We start from the raw sequence: 24,577 nt of genomic DNA, 5'->3' as shown, positions 1-24,577 counted from the left end.
TTCAGGGGTGATGTCAGGAAGCACTTCTTCACACAAAGGTGTGTGGAAATCTGGAACTCTCTCCCCCAAAAAGCTGTTAAGGCCGGGGGTGAACTGTGAATTTCAAAACTGAGATTGTTAGCTTTTTGTTAGGCATTGGGTATTAAGGGTTACGGAACCAAGGCGGGTAAATGGAGTTAAGACACAGATTAGCCATGAGCTAATTGAATGGTGGAACAGGCTCAAGGGGCTGAATGGCCTCCTTCTGTTCTTATGCTCCTAATAGCTCCTCCATCCCCTACTAATGGGTACTGACCTCTAAATTTCTTCATGTACGATCACTGCTGGGTAACTAGATTTCCTCCCATTGGAATGAAATCCTGTTGTAATGAGAGTTCAGACGGCAGTTGTTGGAAGCCGGGTATGAGAACACGCGCTCATATTTCCAGGGTTTGATGCCAACCGTAATAGGGATCCAGAAAGACCCGCAGATACTGCTGAAGCTTCGCACCTCCAACTGGTGGAACCACCGCTCAATGGAATATTGTGTGCGTCCATGCTACGATCGGGGCAATAGCAGCAATGCACTAATGGTGAGTTATGCTGCTCACAGCCCCACTCGTGAGGAGCTCCTGGTACCTGCTGTCCGCCTAATCAGGGCTCAATGCATCCTTATCAGTTTTCACTTCAGTGCCATCACTGAGAGAGTGCTGCGCTTTCAGAGGCGCCATCTTTCGGATGAGACGTCAAACCGAGGCCCCGCCAGCCCTCTCAGGTGGACCGTAAAAGATCCCATGGCACTATTTCGGAAAAGAGCAAGAGAGTTCTCCCCGGTGTCCTGGCCAATATTTACCCCTCAACTTTCTTTTTTAATGATCAATTTGCCACTGTTCTCCTCAGGCAGGATGTAAGTGGGGTTCCTTTGGAATTGTGGTGGTTCGAAGATGAGAGGCATGGTAAGGAATGTTTATAACTAAGTCAGAATGCTTGTAGCAGGCTTGGTTATCCAATACTGAGTCACATAGGCCGTTAGTACTTCAGGGCACTGTTGATTGACAAACCAGCCTGGATCATTTTCTTGGGGACCTGCAGGGTTAAGACTGGGAGCTGGAATTCTTCCCACTCAGTTTCAGATATTCCTGAAAGCCAATCACCCAATGGGTTGGATGACCTTGGCTGAAGCAGCAGCTGGAAGATTATTGGAGCTCTACGCTGGTAGAGTGTGAGGTTTTAGATAGTTAAACCCCTTCACGTACATGGCTGCCCCTAAGCCTTGGCTCTTGGCAATGTGGGCATAAAACTCTATGGATTTCGGTAAATAGGGCATGTCTCTAAGAGAGAGTATGCCCTCCATCTTGGACAAACAGAAGTTATCCGTGGGATTTCTCAGTAAAGAAAGAAAGAACTTGCGTTTATATAGTGCCTTTCACAATCTCAGGACGTCCCAAAGCGCTTTACAGCCAATTAAGTACTTTTGAAGTGTGATCACTGTTAAGAGTAGTTTAGTTTGGAGGAACTGTATAGATCAGTGCCTGTGATTGATGGTTAGAAGGTACTCTATGGGGGAGATTGTTGTCTTCACTGCCTGAGCAGTAATCTGGGAAGGGGCTTCCCTGCCTGTTATAGAAACTGCCTGACTTCTATGGAATCATAGAATCATAGAAAGGTTACAGCAAAGAAGAGGCCATTCGGCCCATCAAATCTGTGCTGGCTCTAAGTAAGAGCAATCCAGCTCGTCCCACTCCCCTGCCCTATCCTCTTAGCCCTGCAATTTTTTTCCTTTCAAGTGCTTATCTGGTTCCCTTTTGAAGACCATGATGAGATCTGCCTCCACCACCCCCTCAGGCAGTGCATTCCACTAGCTGTGTAAAAAAGTTTTTCCTCATATCACCTTTGGTTCTTTCTCTCATCCCTGGAATCATTCTAATCAATCTCTTCTGCACCCTCTCTAAGGCCTTCATATCTTTCCTAAATTTCGGTGCCTAGAACTGGACACAATTCTCCAGTTGTGGCCGAACCAGTGTTTTGTAAAGGTTCATCATGACTTCCTTACTTTTGTACTCTATGTCTCTATTTATAAAGCCCAGGGTCCCATATGTTTTTTTAACTGCTTTCTCAACCTGCCCTGCCACCTTCAACGATTTGTGCACATATACCACCAGATCTCTCTGTTCCTGTACCCCTTTTAGAGTTGTGCCCTCTGGTTTATATTGCCTCTCCTCATTCTTCCGACCAAAATGTATCATTTCACATTTTTCTGCATTAAATTTCATCTGCCACGTGTCTGCCCATGCCACCAGCCAGTCTATATCCTCTTGAAGTCTATCACTATCCTCCTCACTGTTTACTACCCTTCCAAGTTTCGTGTCATCTGCAAATTTTGAAATTGTGCCCTGTACACCCAAGTCCAAGTCATTAATATATATCAAGAAAAGCAGTGGTCCCAGGACCGACCCTTGGGGAACACCATTGTACACCTCCCTCCAGTCCAAAAAACAACCGTTCACCATTACTCTCTGTTTCCTGTCACTTAACCAATTCTGTATCTATGTTGCTACTGCCCCCTTTATTCCATGAGCCGCAATCTTGATGACAAGCCTACCATGTGGTACTTTATCAAACTCCCTTTGGAAGTCCATATACACGACATCAACTGCATTGCCCTCATCTACCCTCTCTGTTACCTCATCAAAATACTCTATCAGGTTAGTTAAACACAATTTGCCTTTAACAAATCCGTGCTGGCTTTCCCTAATCAATCCACACTGGTCCAAGTGACTGTTAATTCTGTCCTGGATTATCGTTTCCCCACCACCAAGGTTAAACTGACTGGCCTGTAGTTGCTGGGTTTATCCTGACGCTCTTTTTTGAGCAAGGGTGTAACATTTGCAATTCTCCAGTCCTCTGGCATCACCCCCGTATCTAGGGATGTTTGGAAGATTATGGCCAGTACCTCCCTAATTTCCCCCGTTACTTCTTTCAGCAACTTAGGGTGCATCCCATCCGGACCGGGTGACTTATCTACTTTAAGTACAGCTAGCTTTTCTAGTACCCCTTCTTTATCAAATTTTAGCCCATCCAGCATCTCAACTATATCTTCCTTTACTGAGACTCTGGCAGCAATTTCTTCCTTGGTAAAGACAGATGCAAAGTACTCATTTAGTACCTCGGCCATGCCCTCTGCCTCCATGAGTAGATCTCCTTTATGATCCCTAATTGGCCCCACCCCTCCTCTTACTACCCGTTTACTGTTTATATGCCTGTAGAAGACTTTTGGATTCCCTTTTATGTTGGCCGCCAGTCTATTCTCATACTCTCTCTTTGCCCCTTTTATTTCCTTTTTTACTTCCCTTCTAAACTTCCTATATTCTGCCTGGTTCTCACCTGTGTAATCAACCTGACATCTGTCATACGCCCCTTTTTTCCGCTTCATCTTACTCTCTCTCTCTTTTGTCGTCCATAGAGTTCTGGCTTTAGTTGCCCTATCTTTCTCCATTGTGGGAATGTACCTAGACTGTACCCAAACCATCTCCTCTTTAAAGGCCGACCACTGTTCAATTACAGTTTTGCCTGCCAATCTTTGATTCCAGTTTACCCGGGCCAGATCTGTTCTCATCCCATTGAAATTGGCCCTCCTCCAATTGAGTATTTTTACTTTAGAGCGGTCCATGTCCTTTTCCATCGTTATTCTAAACCTTATGATACAATGATCGCTGCTCCCTGAACGCTCCCCCACTGACACTTGCTCCACTTAGCCCACCTCATTCCCTAGAACCAAGTCCAGCAATGCCTCCTTCCTCGTTGGTCTGGAAACGTAGTGGTCAAGAAAGATATCCTGAACACACTTCAAAAATTCCTCCCCTTCTTTGGCCATTATATTATTATTATCCCAGTCTATATTAGGATAGTTGAAGTCCCCAGTTATCACTACTCTATGGCTTTTGTACCTCTCTGTAATTTCTCTGCAAATTTGCTCCTCTATATCCTTCCCACTAGTTGGTGACCTATAGAATACACCCAGCAGTGTAATGGCACCTCTATTGTTTCTTAACTCTAACCAAATAGATTCTGTCCTTGACCCCTCCAGGACATCCTCTCTCTCCAGCGATGGAGCAGCATTTTCATTCCATTAATTTCAAAGCAGTTGCCTTTTTTGATGTTCTGCATTTGTCGTTAATCATATGCAACAAAAAATATCAATCAAAAGTTAGAAAAGTCACTGTTTGAATTATTCCTCTTTTATAAACCTCTATCATAGTGCCTTGTACATAAGCCCGACCGCTGCCCCAGATGAGATCAGTTAACTCAGCACAGACTAGTGATCAGTTCTACATCAGGCTGTGCCTTTCAGCAACAGGACATCAGGGGCGTTCACATGATTCCAACTCACTGCTTTATATGGTATTTTGAACAAAGATGGGCTGAATGCCGATTCCCATCCAGAATTATCTTTGATCTTATATGGGGTGATTCTGACATCTGTTTTTCTCCTTAATTCATTCTTGAGATGTTGGCATCGCTGGCAAGGCGGGAATTTATTGCCCATCCCGAGTTGCCCCTGGTACAACTGCTTGGCTTGCTCGGCCACTTCAGAGGGCAGTTAAGAGTCAACCACGTTGGTGTGGGACTGGAGTCACATATAGGTCCAGACGGGGGTAAGGACGGCAGGTTTCCTTCCCTAAAGGACATTAGTGAACCAGTTGGGTTTTTACAACAATCTGACTGCTTCACGGTCACTTTTACTGATGCCAGCTTTTTATTTCCAGATTTTTTGAAACTGAATTCAAATTCTGAAACTGCCCTGGTGGGATTTGAGTTCACGTTCTCTGGATTATTAGTCCAGGACTCTGGATTACTAGTCTGCTGCTCCCAACGAGGCAGCTACACTCTCACAGTGCACATTCTGACAAATTGCTGGCGCGTTGTCCTGGATTTGCCACCTGTAGTTGCAAAATGATGGGCTGCCCCCATGTGAGGGCCACTTCTCAGCGGGAGCAAAGGATCGGACGTTTGGTCAGTGCCTCGAACATCTGGAGGCCGAATTTCACAATCTGAGGCTGCAGCAGCGCTCCCGAGTCCCTGATGTCTCTTTTTTTTTGCTCTGCATTTCAAAGAGGTAGACATGTTTTAGCGAAAAGCCGCCCAAGTTGACAACAGCCCAGCCTTCCTCAGATGTTCCTGAGCCTTCCCCACCACGATAAGCTGACAAATTCAATCAATAACCCCGAGCTTTGAAGTCTGCATGCGTCAAAAGGAAGATGTCTGCAGAACTGACGGCCGGCCTGTTTACTTTGCAAGTTCAGTGTTGGGATTATTGGAGCACCTGCTAGGGACAATAATACTGTGTACTTGTATTAATATTAAAATGCATGTGAATTAATTTAATCCTGGTACCGTATGCATTGTATTGCACCTTCTGATGTTGGAGGCCCAGAATTAACATCAGTGTCCTGGTGTTAAATTCTGCAGTTGTGTTTTCCAGTGATTTTTTAATTTTTTGCTTCAATGGGGCACCATCACGACAGAAAAGCCAATGGACCGGATTTTGCTGTAAAAATAAATCCTCCTGTCTACAGTTCCACCATTTGAGTTTTGGCCATCAATGTGTTGTTTTGCCAAATGGGACCCATTACATCAATTTCTCCAGGCACTAATCTTCTGCCTAATTGGACACCCATCGTAATCTCACTCCAACACAAGACACTCCCAGCTGCTTCACCTTGTCATCCCAGCAAGCATCCTCCTTGTACACTGCATTCCAAAAGCATCAAACACATGAGAGACTTATATCATTGCCACCATATGACAAGATGAAGCAATGCAGATCTCCAACGGTTGGCAGCGTCCAAAGATTGTGTCAAGCACTGCGCACAATCCCTGCACACTCCTGCTCTTATCCAACGTGAAACGCTGAGCAAATCCTGCTAGGATGCAAACCCAGGGCTGTCTCAGCTCCTGGTCCAGCCAGCTACAAAGTGATCCACACAGCATTCCTCAAACACTAGAGAATATTCCATTGCAGTCAGACAGTGGTGCATTTCTGGCTCGCTCTCACTTGAGAAAGATCCTACACTTCCTTCATAGCTGCAATTCTTGTGATTCATCCAGCCATGAAGTGCAGCAATGCATCAAGACTGGTGCAATATCCTCTACACATTAATCATTAGTGCTTCAAGAAAGCAGCAACAGCACTCTGTAACCTGGTTAAAATCTTACAGACTCCCTCGATGCCTCGGGCAAAGGCATTGTGTAGCTGAACCATACTGAGGAGGGTGGTCATTCTCGTCTCTGCGGTCAGAAGGTTCTAGCTTCAAGCCCCACTCTAGAGAGTTGAGCACATAATCCAGGCTGACACTTACTGAGGGAGTGCTGCATTCTCAGAGGTGAATCAATACTGAGAGATAGGATAAACTGTCACTTTGAAAGGCATGGTTTAATCAGGGATAGTCAGTATGGATTTGTTCAGGGAAGGTCATACCTTACAAATCTGATTGAATTCTTTGAGGCAGTGATAAGGAGGATTGATGAGGGTAGTGCAGTGGATGTTGTCTACATGGATTTTAGTAAGGCATTTGACAAGGTCCCACATGGCAGAATGGTCAGAAAGGTAAAAGCCCATAGGATACAGGGAAATGTGGCGAATTGGATCCAAAATTGGCTCAGTAACAGGAAACAAAGGGTAAAAGTCGATGGATGTCTTTGCGAATGGAAATCCGTTTCCAGTGGTGTGCCACAGGGCTCAGTATTGGGTCCCTTGCTGTTTGTGATACATATTAATGATTTGGACTTGAGTGTAGGGGGCATGATTGGCAAATTTGCAGATGACACAAAAATTGGCCGTGTAGTTGATAGTGAAGAGGATAGCTGTGGACTCCAAGAAGATATCAATGGGTTGGTGGAGTGGGTGGAAAAGTGGCAAATGGAGTTCAACCCAGAGAAATGTGAGGGAATGCACTTAGGGAGGGCAAACAGTAAAAGGGAATACGCAGTAAACGGGAATATATTGAGAAGGGTAGAGGAAGTGAGAGATCTTGGAGTGCATGTGCACAGGTCCCTGAAGGTGGCAGTACAGGTAGATAAGGTTGTGAAGAAGGCATACGGAATGCTCTCTGTTATTAGCCGAGGTATAGAATACAAAAGCAGGGATGTAATGATGGAACTGTATAAAACGCTGGTGAGGCCACAGCTGGAGTATTGTGCACAGTTCTGGTCACCACATTATAGGAAGGACGTAATTGCTCTGGAGAGAATGCAAGGAAGATTTACAAGAATGTTGCCAGGGCTTGAAAATTGCAGCTACGAGGAGAGATTGGATAGGCTGGGATTGTTTTCCTTGGAGCAAAGGAGGCTGAGGGGAGACTTGATTGAAGTGTTAAAAATTATGAGGGGCCCAGATAGAGTAGACAAGAAGTACCTGTTTCCACTAGCGGAGAGTTCAAGAACTAGAGGACATAGATTTAAGCTGATTGGCGGAAGGATTAGAGGGGACATGAGGAAAAACTTTTTACCCAGAGGGTGGTGGGTGTATGGAATCGCTGCCCGAATTGGTGGTAGAGGCAGGGACCCTCAACTCTTTTAAAAAGTACCTGGACCTGCACCTAAAGTGCTGTAAGCTGCAGGGCTATGGACCAGGTGCTGGAAGGTGGGATTAGAATGGGCACCTGGTTGTTCTTCGAGCCGGTGCGGACTCGATGGGCCGAATGGCCCTCTTCTGTGCTGTATCTTTTCTATGGTTCTATGGTTCTAGGTGTCATCTTTCGGATGAGAGGTTAAACCCGTCTGCCCTCCGAGGTGGACATAAAAGATTGCATGGCACTATTTGAAGAGGAGGGGAGTTCTAGGTATGAGTTACGGATGTCTCAACCTAGTTCCTAACCTGCACAAGTACGGGTATGCTAGTGTAGTGGTTATGCTACTGGTAGTAGTAATCCAGAGCCCGTGAGTTCAAATCCCACTAATGGTAGTTTAAGAATGTGAATTTCATTTTAATTAAAAAGCTGGCACCAATCAAAAAGTGACCATGAAGTTAACGGATTGTCATAAAAGCCCAACTGCTTCGCTAATGTCTTTTGTGGAAAGAAACCTGCTGTTCTTAACCGGTCTGGGCCTATATGTGACTCCAGTCCCACATCAACGTGGTTGGCTCTTAGCTACCCTCTGAAGTGTTTTAAACAAGTCGCTCAGTTGCTCTATGAGCACTTTCACCACATGGACTGTTGGTGGTTCAAGAAGACAGCCCACCACCACCACCACCTTCTCAGGCAACTGGGGATGGGCAATAAAGGCCGGCCATGCCAGCATCGCACCCACATCCCGAGAATGAATAAAACAAAGTACATGTGATAAAACAGTACATAACTAGACACTAATTGGCACCACCATTGCCAGGATGATTGGTGTAGGAGCCATAAGATGCTCTTATGAGGTTGTACCTACGGTACATGCAAGTAAAGAGTTACCAGCCCTCTGGCCAACTCTATCAAACGGAGGAGCATCTGGAGCTGTCACTGGCAGAAAAAAGGAATGTGGAAAAAATACTGCGTTACTCAGCACTGAAATCTGTCAGCTCAAGCACAAAAAATACATTGCCAGAAATTATAAATCATTTAAAAAAAATTGACTCTTGAACTTGGCAAGCCTTGTATTTGACATTTATTGCTTTATTCCACAAGAGATTCAGAGTGCAATCAATTGCTGAGTGGAGCTTGCTGAGATCAACTATTGATATCACACTCTCCTCCTGTGCTTTACCCTGCAGTGCCAGTATACAATGCTCTTATCTCTTTCACTCATCGGACTAGCTGACTGCGCTGATGATAAGATCAAAAATCCATTGTTGACATCCATCAACCTAATTGGGAGAAGCGAGCTATCTCATCCACCGCAGGCACCAACCAGCTACTCCTTTAGAAATAACCCAAAATAATTTACCATAACACGTCGTGCTGTCCGGGGTTTCAGACATGGCTCGGTCGGTAACCACTCTCATCTCTGAGTCAGAAGGGTGCGGGTTCAAGTCCCAGACACTTGAGCACACAATCTAGGCTGACACTCCAAGTGAGGGAGTGCTGCATTGTCAAAGGTGCCATCTTTCGCAAGAGACATTAAACCGAGGCCCCATCTGCCCTCTCGGGTGGACGTAGAAGATCCCAAGGTGCTATTTTGAAGAAGAACCGGGGAGTTCTCCCTGGCGTCCTGCCAATATTTATCCCTCAACGAACATCACTAAAACAAATGATCTGGTCATTTATTTCATTGCTGTTTGTGGGATCTTGCTGTGCGCAAATTGGCTGCCGCGTTTCCTACATTTCAACAGTAACTACACTTCAAAAGTACTTCATTGGCTCTAAAGCGCTTTGTCATGTCCTGAGGTTGTGAAAGGCGCTATACAAATGCAAGTCTTTCTTTTTGTATCTCACTACAACTCTTTCTCTCACTCAAAACTGTATAGCCCCTTCCTTATGGCCTGCTACAATCTACGGCCTTTTAAAACACAAGCCTGGCATCAATTAGTCACTACTTCTTGATTTACCTCCTCTTCTCTCCTACTTTATTTTTAATGCTCGGTGGTGTCCTACCATACCGGCATTGGCACTTCAGCCGGCCGCCTTAAGAAAAGCGGTATTTTTTCTCAGAACTCCAGCAATTATCTCAAGTGAAAATCATTTCAAAGTGATTCATTGTAATTCTGGTTTGATTGAAGGGGTCTGCCCTTACACATCTGCCCTCATGCCACGCAGAACTCAAATTCCAGTCTCAGTCTGATCGTAGGTCTCAAAAAATAAATCGGTATGTGATGCTGGTGGGGAGGTCCACGCCAGATTGGTGAATAATGGTTGGCAGTGTCAGATAATCATCTACCCAACGAAATTGGATTGATAAAGGCCAAGCAGAAATGGACACCTCCTCCCTAAGACCATGGTTGAAAGAAAAAGAAAAAACTTGCATTTCTATAGTGCCTTTCACAACCTCAGGATGCCCCAAAGCACTTTACAGCCAATGAACTACTTTTGAACTGTAGTCACTGTTGTAATGTAGGAAACGCAGCAGCCAATTTGCACACAGCAAGGTCCCACAAACAGCAATGTGAGAATGACCAGGTAATCTGTTTTTTTTCAGTAATGTTGCTTGAGGGACAAATATTGGCCAGGATGAGCTCCCATGCTCTTCTTCAGAATAGTGCCATGGGATCGTTTACTTTCTACTTAGAGGGCAGACAGTTTAACATGTCATCTGAAAGATGGCACCTCCAACAGTGCAGTACTCCCTCAATACTGCACTGCAGTGTCAGCTTAGATTTTGTGCTCAAGTCTCATGGAATGGGACTTAAACCCACAACTTTCAATGAATCAGAGGCAAGAGGGCTTCTAACTGAGCCACAGCAGGAATGCCTTAGATTGGTAGTCTCTTCCTCAGGAACATAGGCTTTCATACTCGGGGCCCCAGACCCCAGTGCAAAGGCATATGTCAGGAGTGCTCTTTCCACCCAAGGTCTTATAAGTGCAGAAACCAGAAAAACTACCCTCATATTTCTACCCATCCTGAAATGATAGGACTGTTTTGCTTTGGATGCCTAACACTGGGCTAGATAGTCCAATCCGATCGATTAATACTTAGAAATATAGCATAGAAGTTGCAATGTGGTCCGTGTTAGCATTTACCTTCCACGCCGGAAAATAGTCCTAATCACAATGCTGCAGGAGTTCCTCAGGGCAGTGTCCTAGGCCCAAACATCTTCAGCTGCTTCATCAATGACCTTCCCTCCATCATAAGGTCAGAAATGGGGATGTTCGCTGATGATTGCACAGTGCTCAGTTCCATTCGCAACCCCACAAATAATGAAGCAGTCCGAGCCCGCATGCAGCAAGACCTGGACAACATCCAGGCTTGGGCTGATAAGTGGCAAGTAACATTCGCGCCAGACAAGTGCCAGGCAATGACCATCTCCCACAAGAGAGAGTCTAACCGCCTCCCCTTGACATTCAACGGCATTACCATTGCCGAATCCCCCACCATCAACATCCTGGGGGTCACCATTGACCAGAAACTTAACTGGACCAGCCAAATAAATACTGTGGCTACAAGAGCAGGTCAGAGGCTGGGTATTCTGCGGCGAGTGACTCACCTCCTGACTCCCCAAAGCCTTTCCACCATCTACAAGGCACAAGTCAGGAGTGTGATGGAATACTCTCCACTTGCCTGGATGAGTGCAGCTCCAACAACACTCAAGAAGCTCAACACCATCCAGGACAAAGCAGCCCGCTTGATTGGCACCCCATCCACCACCCTAAATATTCACTCCCTTCACCACTGGCGCACTGTGGCTGCAGTGTGTACCATCCACAGGATGCACTGCAGCAACTCGCCAAGGCTTCTTTGACCGCACCTCCCAAACCCGCGACCTCTACCACCTAGAAGGACAAGAGCAGCAGGTACATGGGAACAACACCACCTGTACATTCCCCTCCAAGTCACACACCATCCCGACTTGGAAATATATCGCCATTCCTTCATCGTCGCTGAGTCAAAATCCTGGAACTCCCTTCCTAACAGCACTGCGGGAGAACCTTCACCATATGGACTGCAGCGGTTCAAGAAGGCGGCTCACCACCACCTTCTCAAGGGCAATTAGGGATGGGCAATAAATGCCGGCCTTGCCAGCGACGCCCACATCCCATGAATGAAAAAAAAAATGTTCCTATCCTGTTCCCATATCCCTTCATCCCCTTTTCCTTCATCCACTTATCCAATGTAATTGTGAAGATTTCTACAGTGTCTGCCTCAACCCCTGACCCTGGAAGTGAATTCCAGAGCTTCACAACTCTCTGTGTAAAAAGGTTTCTCCTGCACTCTGTTCGAAATCTCTTACATTTAATCTTTCATCTTTGACCTCTCGTTCTTGACCCCACCCCCCCCCTCAACTACTGAAAACAGTCTGCTTATATATACTCTGTCCCATCCTTTCGTAATTTTATCAGATTGCGCCCTAATCTATGTTGTTCGAATGAAAATAGACCCAATATTTCAAGTCTAGGCTTGGCGGCCCTTTAATATTTAAAGCTCGTCCCCCGCCCACCCCTCCCCACTGCCTTAGCAACACTGAACGTCAAGAATGCAATGTCATTCCCAATGCCCAGCCTTGCTCGGGCATCAATGGCGCCATCATTCTCATAATTATTCTCTCATTTGAATACAACAGCCCAAATATGGGTGGGCAACAGCAACAACTTGCATTTATACAGTGCCTTTAACATAGTAAAACATCCCAAGGTGCTTCACAGGAGCGTCATCAAACAAAACTTGACACCGAGCCATATAAGGAGATATTAGGACAGGTAACCAAAAGCTTGGTCAAAGAGGTAGGTTTTAAGGAGCGTCTTAAAGGAGGTAACAGAGGTGGAGAGGTTTAGGAATGGAATTCCAGAGCTTAGGGCCTAGGCAGCAGAAGGTACGGCCGCCAATGGCGGAGCGATGAAAATAGGAGATGCGCAAGATGCCAGAATCGGAGGTTTGTAGGAGGTTACGGAGATAGGGAGGGGCGAGGCCATGGAGGGATTTGAAAACAAGAATGAGAATTTTAAAATCGAGGCCACGTTCGGCATATGCCGTCACTCCCAGAGGAAAATCCCAAAAGTGGCGATGGAGTTTTGGGAGCCAAACCGAATGGGTCTCCAGCACCTTTCCCGCTCTCACCTGCTCAGAAACCACCCAAACTTGGGGAGGAGTGGGGGGGCCGGGGAGGTAATTCATTGGAAAATTTTGCCCAGTGTCTTTTAGAAATTAGGACATGGGTCTCTGGTACTGTGTCAATGCTTCCAGGATCCCTTGGAGTGTTTGAGCATTCACAAGGGCTCCATCACACAGAAAAGCCTAACCGGATGGATTGCCGCTAAATGACAATGGGAATAAGCAAAAATAAATAAAACACTATCTATCAGACTTTCCCTTCCAACTGACGAGAGAAGTTCACAAAACATAGAAATATATTACATTTGGAGTGATGTTTTAAGGAGAATTGGATAAATATTTAAGGGAGTGGGCAATTGAGGATTATTGAGACACGTCTTCAGTTTATCAAACAAACTGCTGCATCTGAACTTTTATAACCCAGGTTGGAGAACAATTGTTTTCTTTTAGATAGGATCAGAATCAGCCAAGTTTGGATTGATCTGAAACTCATCCAATGGCTTTTCCCAGGAGCAGGAGCATCCTATATTCAACCTTTTTATCTTCCATTTTCGAAGCATAACTAGATGCTTGGACGACCCATTTATTGTGGTTGGAATGGGATAGAGGATTATTGAACCATGTGAAATCTAACTTGTTAAGGTTATTTTGATGCTTCATTGCTGTCTTAAATGGGCTGTCAAGGCCTGTAATGGGATGCTGTTAGATGGTGACTGTAGACTGAAGAGGCAGCATGTATTGGGTTTCTGTTAGTTGATATTTCCTTTTGTCTTCAGTTCAGGTGAGACAATTCAACTGTGTTGCATCTCAAATTGGTACATCAGAACAAGGTATCACTCCCTCCACCACCAGCATACCGTGGCTGCAGTGTGTACTATCTACAGGGTGCACAGCAGCAACTTGCCAAGGATTCATCAACAGCACCTCCCAAACCCATGTCCTCCACCACTTAGAAGGACAAGGGCAGCAGGTGCATGGGAACATCATCACCTCCATGTTCCCCTCCAAATCACACATCATCCCGACTTGAACATATATCGGCCGTTCCTTTATCGTCGCTGGGTCAAAATCCTGCAACTCCCTACCTAACAGCACTGTGGGAGAACCTTCACCACACGGACCGCAGCGGTTCAAGAAGGCGGCTCACCACCATCTTCTCAAGGGCAACTAGGGATGGGCAATAAATGCTGGACTTGCCAGCGACGCCCACATCCCAAGGATGAATAAATTAAAAAATCAGCTGCATAAATACTGTATAGTGTGCATTTCAAAGTGGACTGCAGCTCCTGTATGATACACACATAACTACAGTGTTTGCTTATTCATGATGGCTACTGCAATCGTCTAAATTATATCACATCGGCTATTAGGTCCCATTGATACATCCTTGGCCTATGACCATTTTGCTTCCTTCCTTTACTTCCTTACGTTCTTACCTTCTGAATAGTGGGACAGTGTCAGCAAACTAACACAGGACGCTCCGGCACCAGATCCAAAAACAGTAATTCGCATAGAATCTCCTCCGAAAGCTGCGATATTTTCACTAATCCACCTCAGTGCTTGGATTTGGTCAAGCAATCCATAATTGCCTTTGGCAGCTTGGTCTCCTGTGCTCAGAAAGCCTACGAAGAGAAAAAAACAACTGATTTAGTGTGAGATACTACCTAGTGACCCCAAAACATACCATAGTGCGACATTGGGGCTACTGGTTTCCATTTATAAAGTTTCAAAGTGATCAGACAGCCTCAGTCTTAGAGGCCTCCCCTTTTTGCCTCTGAGGTTTGGACTCGCATGTCATCGAGATGGATAGATGGCAAGTCTCTTTTTTGCTGGTGGTTGGAGATCTAATGAGCATGAGGTTTGGCCAGCATCAACTCCCAATGGAACTTGGCTTCCGCAGCACGAAATCAGTTGTCAGTTGGTCGCACCCTCACCTCTGAGTCAAAAGGTTGTGAGTTTCAAGTCCCACTCCAGAGACTTGAACACAACATTCCAGGCTGACACTTCAGTGCAGTACTGAGGGAGTGCTGCACTGTCGGAGGTGTCGTCTTTCAGATGCGACATTAAACCGTGTCTGCCCTCTCAGGTGGATGTAACAGATCCCATGGCACTTTTTGAACAATAACAGGGGAGTTCTCCCCACTGTCCTGACCAGCATTTATCCCTCAACCAACATCACTAAAACAGATTATCTGGTCATTATCACATTGCTGTTTGTGGGACCTTCCTGTGTGCAAAATGGAGGCCATTACAACAGTGACTACACTTCAAAAGTACTTTGTTGGCTGTGAAGTGATTTGGGACATCTTGCGGTTGTGAAAGGTGCTATATAAATGCAAGTTCAATCTCTGTCTAAATTGTCATCATTCGAGTAATTGACTCCAGGAAGCCATATGGATTTGTACTGTTGGAAACACACACTAGAAAGGGTTAGATACAACAGGAACAGCAGTTTCAGCTCCTCTCTCTGTGGAATTAACAAAAAACACCTGGAGTTATTAAAAAACAGCAGGAACTTTAAAAAAAACATCTGGGGTTATTAACAAAAAATGGCTATTAAAAGACCAATTGGGACTAATAGAAAACACTAGGGCTTCTAAAAAAAAACGGGTTATTAAAAACACTGAGGGTTTTTAAAAAGAAACAACTTGGCTTAAAAATTGGGTTATTAAAAAACACATGGGGCAATTAAAAAAATGTGGAGTAATAATAAACAGTCGGGGCTATTTAAGGAAAAACTGGAGCGAGTTAAAAAAAAACTGGGGCAAGTTAGTAATAAAAGGTAGAACAACTGGTGTTTCAGGCAAACAAAAAGGGAACACAACCAAGCTATGTAATAAAAAAGGTGCAAATCAGAAATTATGAGAACAGGGGCCTGTTCTAACTGCTGTACGATATTAACTTTCTGCTGCATTTACTTGTAGGCTTCTTAGGTGGGAATTATCAATAAGACAATTCAAGTAACAATGCTACGGATGATGTTATTCACATTGTTTGGTGGGTTGCTGCAATTGGCCACAATGTCCTGAGTTAGGGAGGGGGAAAGGAAAATGAAGGCCTGCATTTATATAGCGCCTTTCACGGCCTTAGGACATCCCAAAGTGCTTTACAGCAAATACAGTACTTCTGAAGTGTAGTCGCTGTTGTAATGTTGGAAGCACAGCAGTCAGTTTGCGCACAGCAAGGTCCCACAAACAGCAACGTGATAATGACCAGATCATCTGTTTTAGTGGTATTGGTTAAGGGATAAATATTCACCAGGACACCTGGGAGAACTCCCCTGCTCTTCTTCGAAATACTGCCATGGAATCTTTTACACCCAGCTGAGACGGCAGACAATGCTTCAGTTTAACGTCTCATCCAAAAGACGACACCTCCGACAGTGCAGCACTCCCTCAGTACTGCACTAGGAGTGTCGGCACTCGATTTTGGACTCAAATCTTTGAAGTGGGACATGAACCCACGACCTTCTGACTTAGAGGTGAGAGTGCTACCCACTGAGCCAAAGCAGACACATCTGGAAAATCACAAGGGTGACCAATGGGGAAACGTACTTGATGGGCCGGATTTAGCCCTGAGCGGCGAACGAACAGCGCCAGCCAATCGTTAGACTTGTACTTGCCCATAGACTTTCTACGAGCTTTTGCACCTCTAAATTAGTGATCCATTCAGCACTGCGCCCTCTCCCGGGCTTCTGGGACCTGAGCGAACATGGGTAAGCAGCTGTGTATCTCCTTAACCAAGAAGCTTCGTTAATAACAGCGCAGTCAGAACCCGGAAGTGTGAGTTAAAATAGTGAATTCAATGTCAAATCAGGTACACAAAGCGAAATAAAAAGAGGGTAAGAAAGATTGAATTAAAGGAGACAGTAAGAAAAAGAATGCTTATTTAATTTTTTTTTAAGTGTCTAACCATAATTAAAAGCTAAAGGAGTGAGGCTCCGTTCTTGTAAAAGTTGATTTTCAGTGCCAGAGAGGTTGTTTGGCAGTAATTAAGATTTACCGTGCCGTTAAAATGGTACTTATAGTAGAAGTGACTTGACTTAACTTTTTGTGGCGAGTTTAGTCCGTATCTACGACGTCAGTAAAAGAACTTCACGCCGTTCGATACATTTTGAATGGTGAGTCAGACGGCGAGATGCCATTTTCCCACAGCTTACTGAGGAGCAGGGCACCAGGTACAGCAACTTCCGGATTGCCGCGTTGAACTGCACGCGTGCGGTCGCCGGAAGTTACTGTCCGATTTGCACGTGAATAACGGTGAGCGCTGTTAGCCTCGCCCTTATTGTTACAGAAAAATCCGGCCGATTAGCTTTTCTGTCGTGATGGTGCCCCATTGAAGCGAAAAATTAAAATCACTGGAAAACACAACTGCAGAATTTAACACCGAGACACTGATGTTAATTCTGGGCCTCTAACTTCAGAAGGTGCAATACAATGCATACGGTACCAGGATTAAATTAATTCACATGCATTTTAATATTAATACAAGCACACAGTATTATTGTCCCTAGCAGGTGCTCCAATAATCCCAACACTGAACTTGCAAAGTAAACAGGCCGGCCGTCAGTTCTGCAGACATCTTCCTTTTGACGCATGCAGACTTCAAAGCTCGGGGTTATTGATTGAACTTGTCAGCTTATCGTGGTGGGGAAGGCTCAGGAACATCTGAGGAAGGCTGGGCTGTTGTCAACTCGGGCAGCTTTTCGCTAAAACGTGTCTGTCTCTTTGAAATGCAGAGCAAAAAAAAAATGAGACATCAGGGACTCGGGAGCGCTGCTGCAGCCTCAGATTGTGAAATTCGGCCTCCAGATGTTTGAGGCGCTGACCAAACGTCCGATCCTTTGCTCCCGCTGAGAAGTGGCCCTCACATGGGGGCAAATCCAGGACAACGCGCCAGCGATTTGTCAGAATGTGCACCGTGCGAGTGTTGCTGCCCCGTTGGGAGCAGCAGAGACCTGGACTAATAATCCAGTAGAACGTGAGTTCAAATCCCACCAGGGCAGTTTCAGAATTTGAATTCAGTTTCAAAAAATCTGGAAATAAAAAGCTGGCATCAGTAAAAGTGACCATGGGGTGACCATATAAAATTCTGACAGGGCTAGACAGACTGGATGCAGGGAGGATGTTTTCCCTGGCTGGGGAGGGGGTCCAGAATGAGGGGTCACAGTCTCAGGATACGGGATAGGACATTTAGGACTGAGATGAGGAGAAAATTTCTTCACTCAGTGGGTGGTGAACCTGTGGAATTCTCTACCGCAGATGGCTGTGGAGGCCAGGTCACTGAATATATTTAAGAAGGAGCTAGATAGATTTCTAGACACAATAGGGGAATGGGGAGAGAGCGGGAATATGGTATTGAGATAGAGGATCAGCCATGATCATATTAAATGGCGGAGCAGGCTCGAAGGGCCGAATGGCCGACTCCTGCTCCTATTTTCTATGTTTCTATGAAACTGTCAGATTGTTGTAAAAACGCAACTGGTTCACTAATGTCCTTTAGGAAACGAAACCTGGCATCCTTACCTGATCTGGGCCTATATGTGACTCCAGTCCCACACCAACATGGTTGACTCTTAACTGCCCTCTGAAGTGGCCAAGCAAGCCAATCAGTGTACCAGGGGCAACTCGGGATGGACAATAAATGCCAGCCTTGCCAGCGATGCCAACATCTCAAGAATGAATTAAGAAAATACACAGATGTCGGAATCACCCCAGAAGATAATTCTGGATGGGAAAGGGCATTCAGCCCATCTTTGTTCAAAATACCATATAAAGCAGTGAGTTGGAACCATGTGAACGCCCCTGATGTCCTGTTGTTGAAAGGCACAGCCTGATGTAGAACTGATCACTAGTCTGTGCTGAGTTAACTGATCTCATCTGGGGTAGCAGTCGGGCTCATGTACAAGGCACTATGATAGAGCTTTATAAAAGAGGAATAATTCAAACAGTGATTTTTCCAACTTTTGATTGATTTTTTTTGTTGCATATGATTAACAACAAGTGCAGAACATCAAAAAAGGCAACTGCATTGAAATTAATGGAATGAAAATTGGGTGGTTTCTATAACAGGCAGGGAAGCCCCTTCCCAGATTACTGCTCAGGCAGCGAAGACAACAATCTCCCCCATAGAGTACCTTCTAACCATCAATCACAGGCACTGATCTATACAGTTCCTCCAAACTAAATTACTCTTAACAGTAACCACACTTCAAAAGTACTTCATTGGCTGTAAAGTGCTTTGGGACATCCTGAAATCGTGAAAGGCACTATATAAACGCAAGTTCTTTCTTTCTTTCTTTACTGAGAAATCCCACGGATAACTTCTGTTTGTCCAAGATGGAGGGCACACTCTCTCTTAGAGACATACCCTATTTACCTAAATCCATAGAGTTTTATGCCCACATTGCCAAGAGCCAAGGCTTAGGAACAGCCATATACGTGCAGGGGTTTATCCATTTAAAACCTCACACTCTACCAGCGTCGAGCTCCAATAATCTTCCAACTGCTGCTTCAGCCAAGGTCATCCAACCCATTGGTTCATTGGCTTTCAGGAATATCTGAAACTGAGTGGGAAGAATTCCAGCTCCCAGTCTTAACCCTGCAGGTCCCCAAACAATGATCCAGGCTGGTTTGTCAATCAACAGCGCCCTGAAGCACTGATGGTCTAGGTGACTCATGTATTGGATAACCAAGCCTGCTGCAGGCATTCTGACTTAGTTATAAACTTTCCTTACCATGCCTCTCAACTTCGAACCACCACAACTCCAAAGGGACCCCACCTACATCCTGCCTGAGGAGAACAGTGGCAAATTGACCATTAAAAAAAAGAACTTGCATTTATATGGCACCTTTCACAATGTCAGGATGCTCCAAAGCACTTTACGGCCAATGAAGTTCTTTTTTGAGGTGTAGTCACTGTTGTGATTTAGGGAAACGCAGCAGCCAATTTGTGCACAGCAACGTCCCACAAACAGCAATAAATTAAATGACCAGATAATCTGTTTTTAGTGATGTTGGCTGAGGGGTAAATATTGGCCAGGACACCGGGGAGAACTCTCCTGCTCTTCTTCGAAATAATGCCATGGGATCTTTTATGTTCACCTGACAGGGCAGACACGGCTTCTGGTTTTAAGGTCCTATCCGAAAGATGGCGCCTCTGACAGCGCAGCACTCTCTCAGTGATGGCATTGAAGTGAAAACTGATAAGGATGCATTGAGCCCTGATTAGGCGGACAGCAGGTACCAGGAGCTCCTCACGAGTGGGGCTGTGAGCAGCATAACTCACCATTAGTGCATTGCTGCTATTGCCCCGATCGTAGCATGGACGCACACAATATTCCATTGAGCGGTGGTTCCACCAGTTGGAGGTGCAAAGCTTCAGCAGTATCTGCGGGTCTTTCTGGATCCCTATTACGGTTGGCATCAAACCCTGGAAATATGAGCGCGTGTTCTCATACCCGGCTTCCAACAACTGCCGTCTGAACTCTCATTACAACAGGATTTCATTCCAATCGGAGGAAATCTAGTTACCCAGCAGTGATCGTACATGAAGAAATTTAGAGGTCAGTACCCATTAGTAGGGGATGGAGGAGCTATTAGGAGCATAAGAACAGTAGGAGGCCATTCAGCCCCTCGAGCCTGTTCCACCACTCAATTAGCTCATGGCTAATCTGTGTCTTAACTCCATTTACCCGCCTTGGTTCCGTAACCCTTAATACCCAATGCCTAACAAAAAGCTAACAATCTCAGTTTTGAAATTCACAACTGACCCCCAGCCTCAACGGCTTTTTGGGGGAGAGAGTTCCAGATTTCCACACACCTTTGTGTGAAGAAGTGCTTCCTGACATCACCCCTGAATGGCCTAGCTCTAATTTTAAGATTATGTCCCCTTGTTATAGACTCCCCCAGCAGAGGAAGTAGTTTCTTTCTATCTACCCTATCAAATCCTTTAATCACCTTAAACATCTCAATTAGATCACGCCTTAGTCAAAGGAATACAAGCCTAGTCTGTGCAACCGGTCCTTGTAATTTAACCCTTTTAGCCCCTGTATCAATGGTAGTTAACTCTATAGTTGTTCTATGGGGTAAATTTCCGTCTACCTGATTCAATGGTGTTTCCCTCATGATTTTTCATCCATTAATATTACAGTATAGACATTGGTGGAGAGGGCACACACTCACAAATCCTGAAATACACTCCCAGTCTGGTAAAGCCTGCATCGGGAGGGCCAATGGTGAAAATTTAGCTCGATATTTTCTGAGTTTCTCCTAAGCAGCACTGATGGTGAGATACAAGTGTTGGCCATTGGTTGATGTTATGTGCCAGCTTTCAGCAACCTTTGGGAATAAAGATGAAGCACGACTGAGTTGCAAGTAGCTCACGGTAGAGTAAGAAATGATCATTCATTAAAAGATTTAGGTAATCTGAGCCTATAAAAGGCTGATGTTAATCCTTTTTGTCGACTCTGAAAACATGTTTCGCGAAATATTTGGCAGATACTAAAGGGAACAGTTCAAACAGTGCAAACGTGAGCCCTTTATTAAATTGTATCATAGCCATGGTCAGATAGGGAGTAATCCATTCTAACAGCTCAGCAGAGTGATGAGGTACCAGCGACTTTAGGATATTGGGCCAGCCAAAACAAACACTATCAGACTTTGACATCACCTTACTGATTCTAGATCTCTACAAAGAATTGCTTCTAAACTATGAACATAGGGACAAAGGAACAGGAGTCGGCCATTCAGCCTCTCGAATCTGTTCCACCATTCAATAAGCTCATGGCTGATCTGTGCCTTAACTCCATCTTCCCGTCCTTGGTTCCATATTCCTTAATACCCTCGCCTAACAAAAATCTATTAATCTCAGTTTTGAAATTTTCAATTGACCCCCAGCCCCAACAGCTTTTTGGGGGAGGTAGTTCCAGATTTGCACGACCCTTTGTGTGAAGAAGTGCTTCTTGGCATCACCCCTGAACAGCCGAGCTCTAATTTTAAGGTTATGCCCCCTTGTTCTGGACTCTTCCATCAGAGGAAATTTGTTTCTCTCTATCTATCTTATCAAAAAGGTAGTGTGAGTCTAAAACGGATAAACCCATTTCTGCTTTCTTTTTATTCTATTTCATAGAATCATAGAATCACAAAGCAGAGAAGGAGGCCATTCAGCCCATCATGCCTGTACCGGCTCTTTGAAAGAGCTACCTAATTAGTCCCACTCCCCCTGCTCTTTCCACGTGGCCCTGCAAATTTTCTCCCCTTCAATTATTTATCCAATTCTCTTTTGAAAGTTGCTATTGAATCTGCTTCCACCGCCCTTTCAGGCAGCGCATTCCAGATCATAACAACTCACTGCGTAAAAAAAATTTCCCCTCATATCACCGTTGGTTCTTTTCCCACTCTAGATATTTTTGGGCTTCCATGGGATAAGTCTTTTCGGTGAGTCTTAGCTCCCTATGTCCCAGAGAGAGTACTTTCACTTGCCTAGATACCCAAGTAGATTCATAGTATGAGCAGGGAATGAACAAGGAATCACCCTCAGTTTATTTCAGCTCCTGGTTTTGTCCTGTGGTTGTAAGTGATCCTCCTCATCTTTGAAAAGCAGTAAGATAATACTACATTAGACATACAATTGGGCTTTAGCTGCCAATTGAATTTACTAAACAGTAACAGAACGAGTGAACAGTGCTGCAACATTTGTTACAGTGTATTATTAACCTTAGCTAACTCTTGTGTCGTAGTGACTTCTCTACTAAATTATGGTAGTGGTTATGTTACTGGACTGATAATCCAAGAAAGAGAGTTCATAATCCCACCATAGCAGTTTGAAAATTTGAATTCAGTTTCTAACATAAATCTGAAAATAAAAAGCTGCTATCAGTAAAAGTGATCATGAAGAAATCGGATTGCCATAAAAACCTAGCAGGTTCACTAATGTTCTTTAGGGAAGGAAGCCTGCTGTCCTTGCCCCGGTTTAGACTTATATGTTACTCTTAACTGCTTCACTCGTGTAATAACTCTAAATTAGCAAACAGGTAAAAATACGTCCCTTCATTATTTTCCAGGACCTGATAACTGGAATTCTTTATCTCCCTCAATCCTCTGTTCCACCTACAATATCTAATATACGCTTGGTGTCATCTAATCAACAACATTTGATTTATGGCTCCCTTTTCAACCTTGATAATGTCCCGCATGATGGCCTTTGGCCCAATGCTAGGCTTTTCAATTTAAAAAGAAGTACATCACGAACAGTCTGAGATGTTATATAAATCCCTTAAGAACATATGAAAGCAGCAAATGAGAAAAGGCCGTGTCTTAATACAAGGCCACTCTCTTCACAGATATGTGCAATATTGCCAATCGTGGACTCTACTCAACCCATTCAATCTCCTGGAGAAAGGGTCTAAAAGGTTTATCCCTGCTTCCCAAAGGTAAACCAAGAAAACGCCACAATATATCCTAACCTTACATCCTACGTTCAATGGGTAGCACTCTCACCTCTGAGTCAGAAGGTCGTGGGTGCAAGTCCCACTCCAGAGCCTTGAGCACATAACCTAGGCTGACACTGCGACAGCGCAGTACTAAGGGAGTGCTGCACTGTCGGAGGTGCTGTCTTTCGGATGTAGATGATAAAAACAGAGAATGAGAGTTCAAGTCCCACCATGGCAGTTTGAAAATTTGAATTCAGTTTAAAACATAAATCTGAAAATAAAAAGCTGCTATCAGTAAAAGTGATCATGAAGAAACCTGCCCTCTCAGGTGGATGTAAACAGATCCCAAAGCATTATTTCAAATGAAGGGCAGGGGAGTTCTCCCCGGTGTCCTGGACAACATGTATTCCTCAACCAACATCACTAAAACAGATTATCTGATCATCATCACATTGCTGTTTGTGGGAACTTGCTGTGTGTAAATTGGCTGCCATGTGACTACACTTCAACAAGTATTTCATTGGTTGTAAAGATGCTTTGGGACATCATGAGATTGTGAAAGGGGCTATATAAATGCAACTTCCTTTTTTTTTTAACGTTCTTCATCCTTTGCCAGTTGTCTTCCTTGACGTGACATTTCAGTGGTCTCACCAGCTCAGCAAACATCATGTTCCACATAGTACGGAATTATCTCTATTTGTACTTTGTACAGAAGTGAGCGCGTGGAGTTTGACTGTCATTTTGTACCCCTGAAACCCTTGCAGTTTTATTTTCATTAAAATGCCAGAAAGCCCAACAGTACTCCAGCTCTCCCTGGGGGCCCTGAGTACATAATACCAACAAAATAATGGACAAGCAGCACAAATGTTAAAGGATATGTCAAAATCCTGACAAATACAGATGCAAGTGACTGAACACAGAGGGCTACGTGGCTGAGGGTTATTTCTATTCAATTTCCAAGGCCTCCTTGAGTTTCTCCCACTTCTTATGTCATGTTCCATTCAATAGGCCTAACCGCAGGCAGGATTTGTGGATGAATTGGGATTATCTCAATTTTTTTTGTTGAGACATTTACAAAAATTGTGCGCTTCATAGCTGTATTGATGGATTTGTCAACAACTAAATCAGTTAAATGGCTCACAGCTGCTTGAGAAGCATTAAAGTTTCCTTGTTACAGCTGCATCATAATTGCATGTTTGTTTTTATTACAGCTAATGAAATCATTATTCTGACAAAACACCCATTTGAAGATGGTTGCAGTCCTGCCATTTTATTAGTGTGTCACAAATTATTATGAAAAAAAAAGGCATTTAGCCCATGGTTCAACCAGAAAGGGAAATGTAGCCTGTGAGCTTCCAATGTTGGTTCAATTCAAAGTCAGGTGTTAGCCATGGCTCGGCAGGGAGCGCTCTCACCTCTGAGTCAGAAGTGGGTTCTAGTCCCACTCCAGAGACTTCAGCACAAAATCTAGGCAGACAA

At 44.6% G+C, this 24,577-nt stretch overlaps 1 protein-coding gene across 1 annotated transcript in view; it reads right to left on the bottom strand.

Annotated features, from left to right (window-relative positions):
• nlgn4xa (neuroligin 4 X-linked a) overlaps positions 1 to 24,577 on the bottom strand; it is a 181,002-nt gene that overhangs the window by 31,764 nt on the left and 124,661 nt on the right. The window contains exon 4 of the mRNA XM_067985695.1: positions 14,103 to 14,288. Within this exon, the coding sequence (XP_067841796.1) occupies positions 14,103 to 14,288 (186 nt within the window). The remainder of the gene's footprint in view (positions 1 to 14,102; positions 14,289 to 24,577) is intronic.

The sequence above is a fragment of the Heptranchias perlo genome, chromosome 6 (genome assembly GCF_035084215.1).
Source record: "Heptranchias perlo isolate sHepPer1 chromosome 6, sHepPer1.hap1, whole genome shotgun sequence".
Classification (NCBI taxonomy): domain Eukaryota; kingdom Metazoa; phylum Chordata; class Chondrichthyes; order Hexanchiformes; family Hexanchidae; genus Heptranchias; species Heptranchias perlo.
Note: the sequence above shows the minus strand (reverse complement) of the source record. Positions and strands in the feature narration are given on the sequence as shown.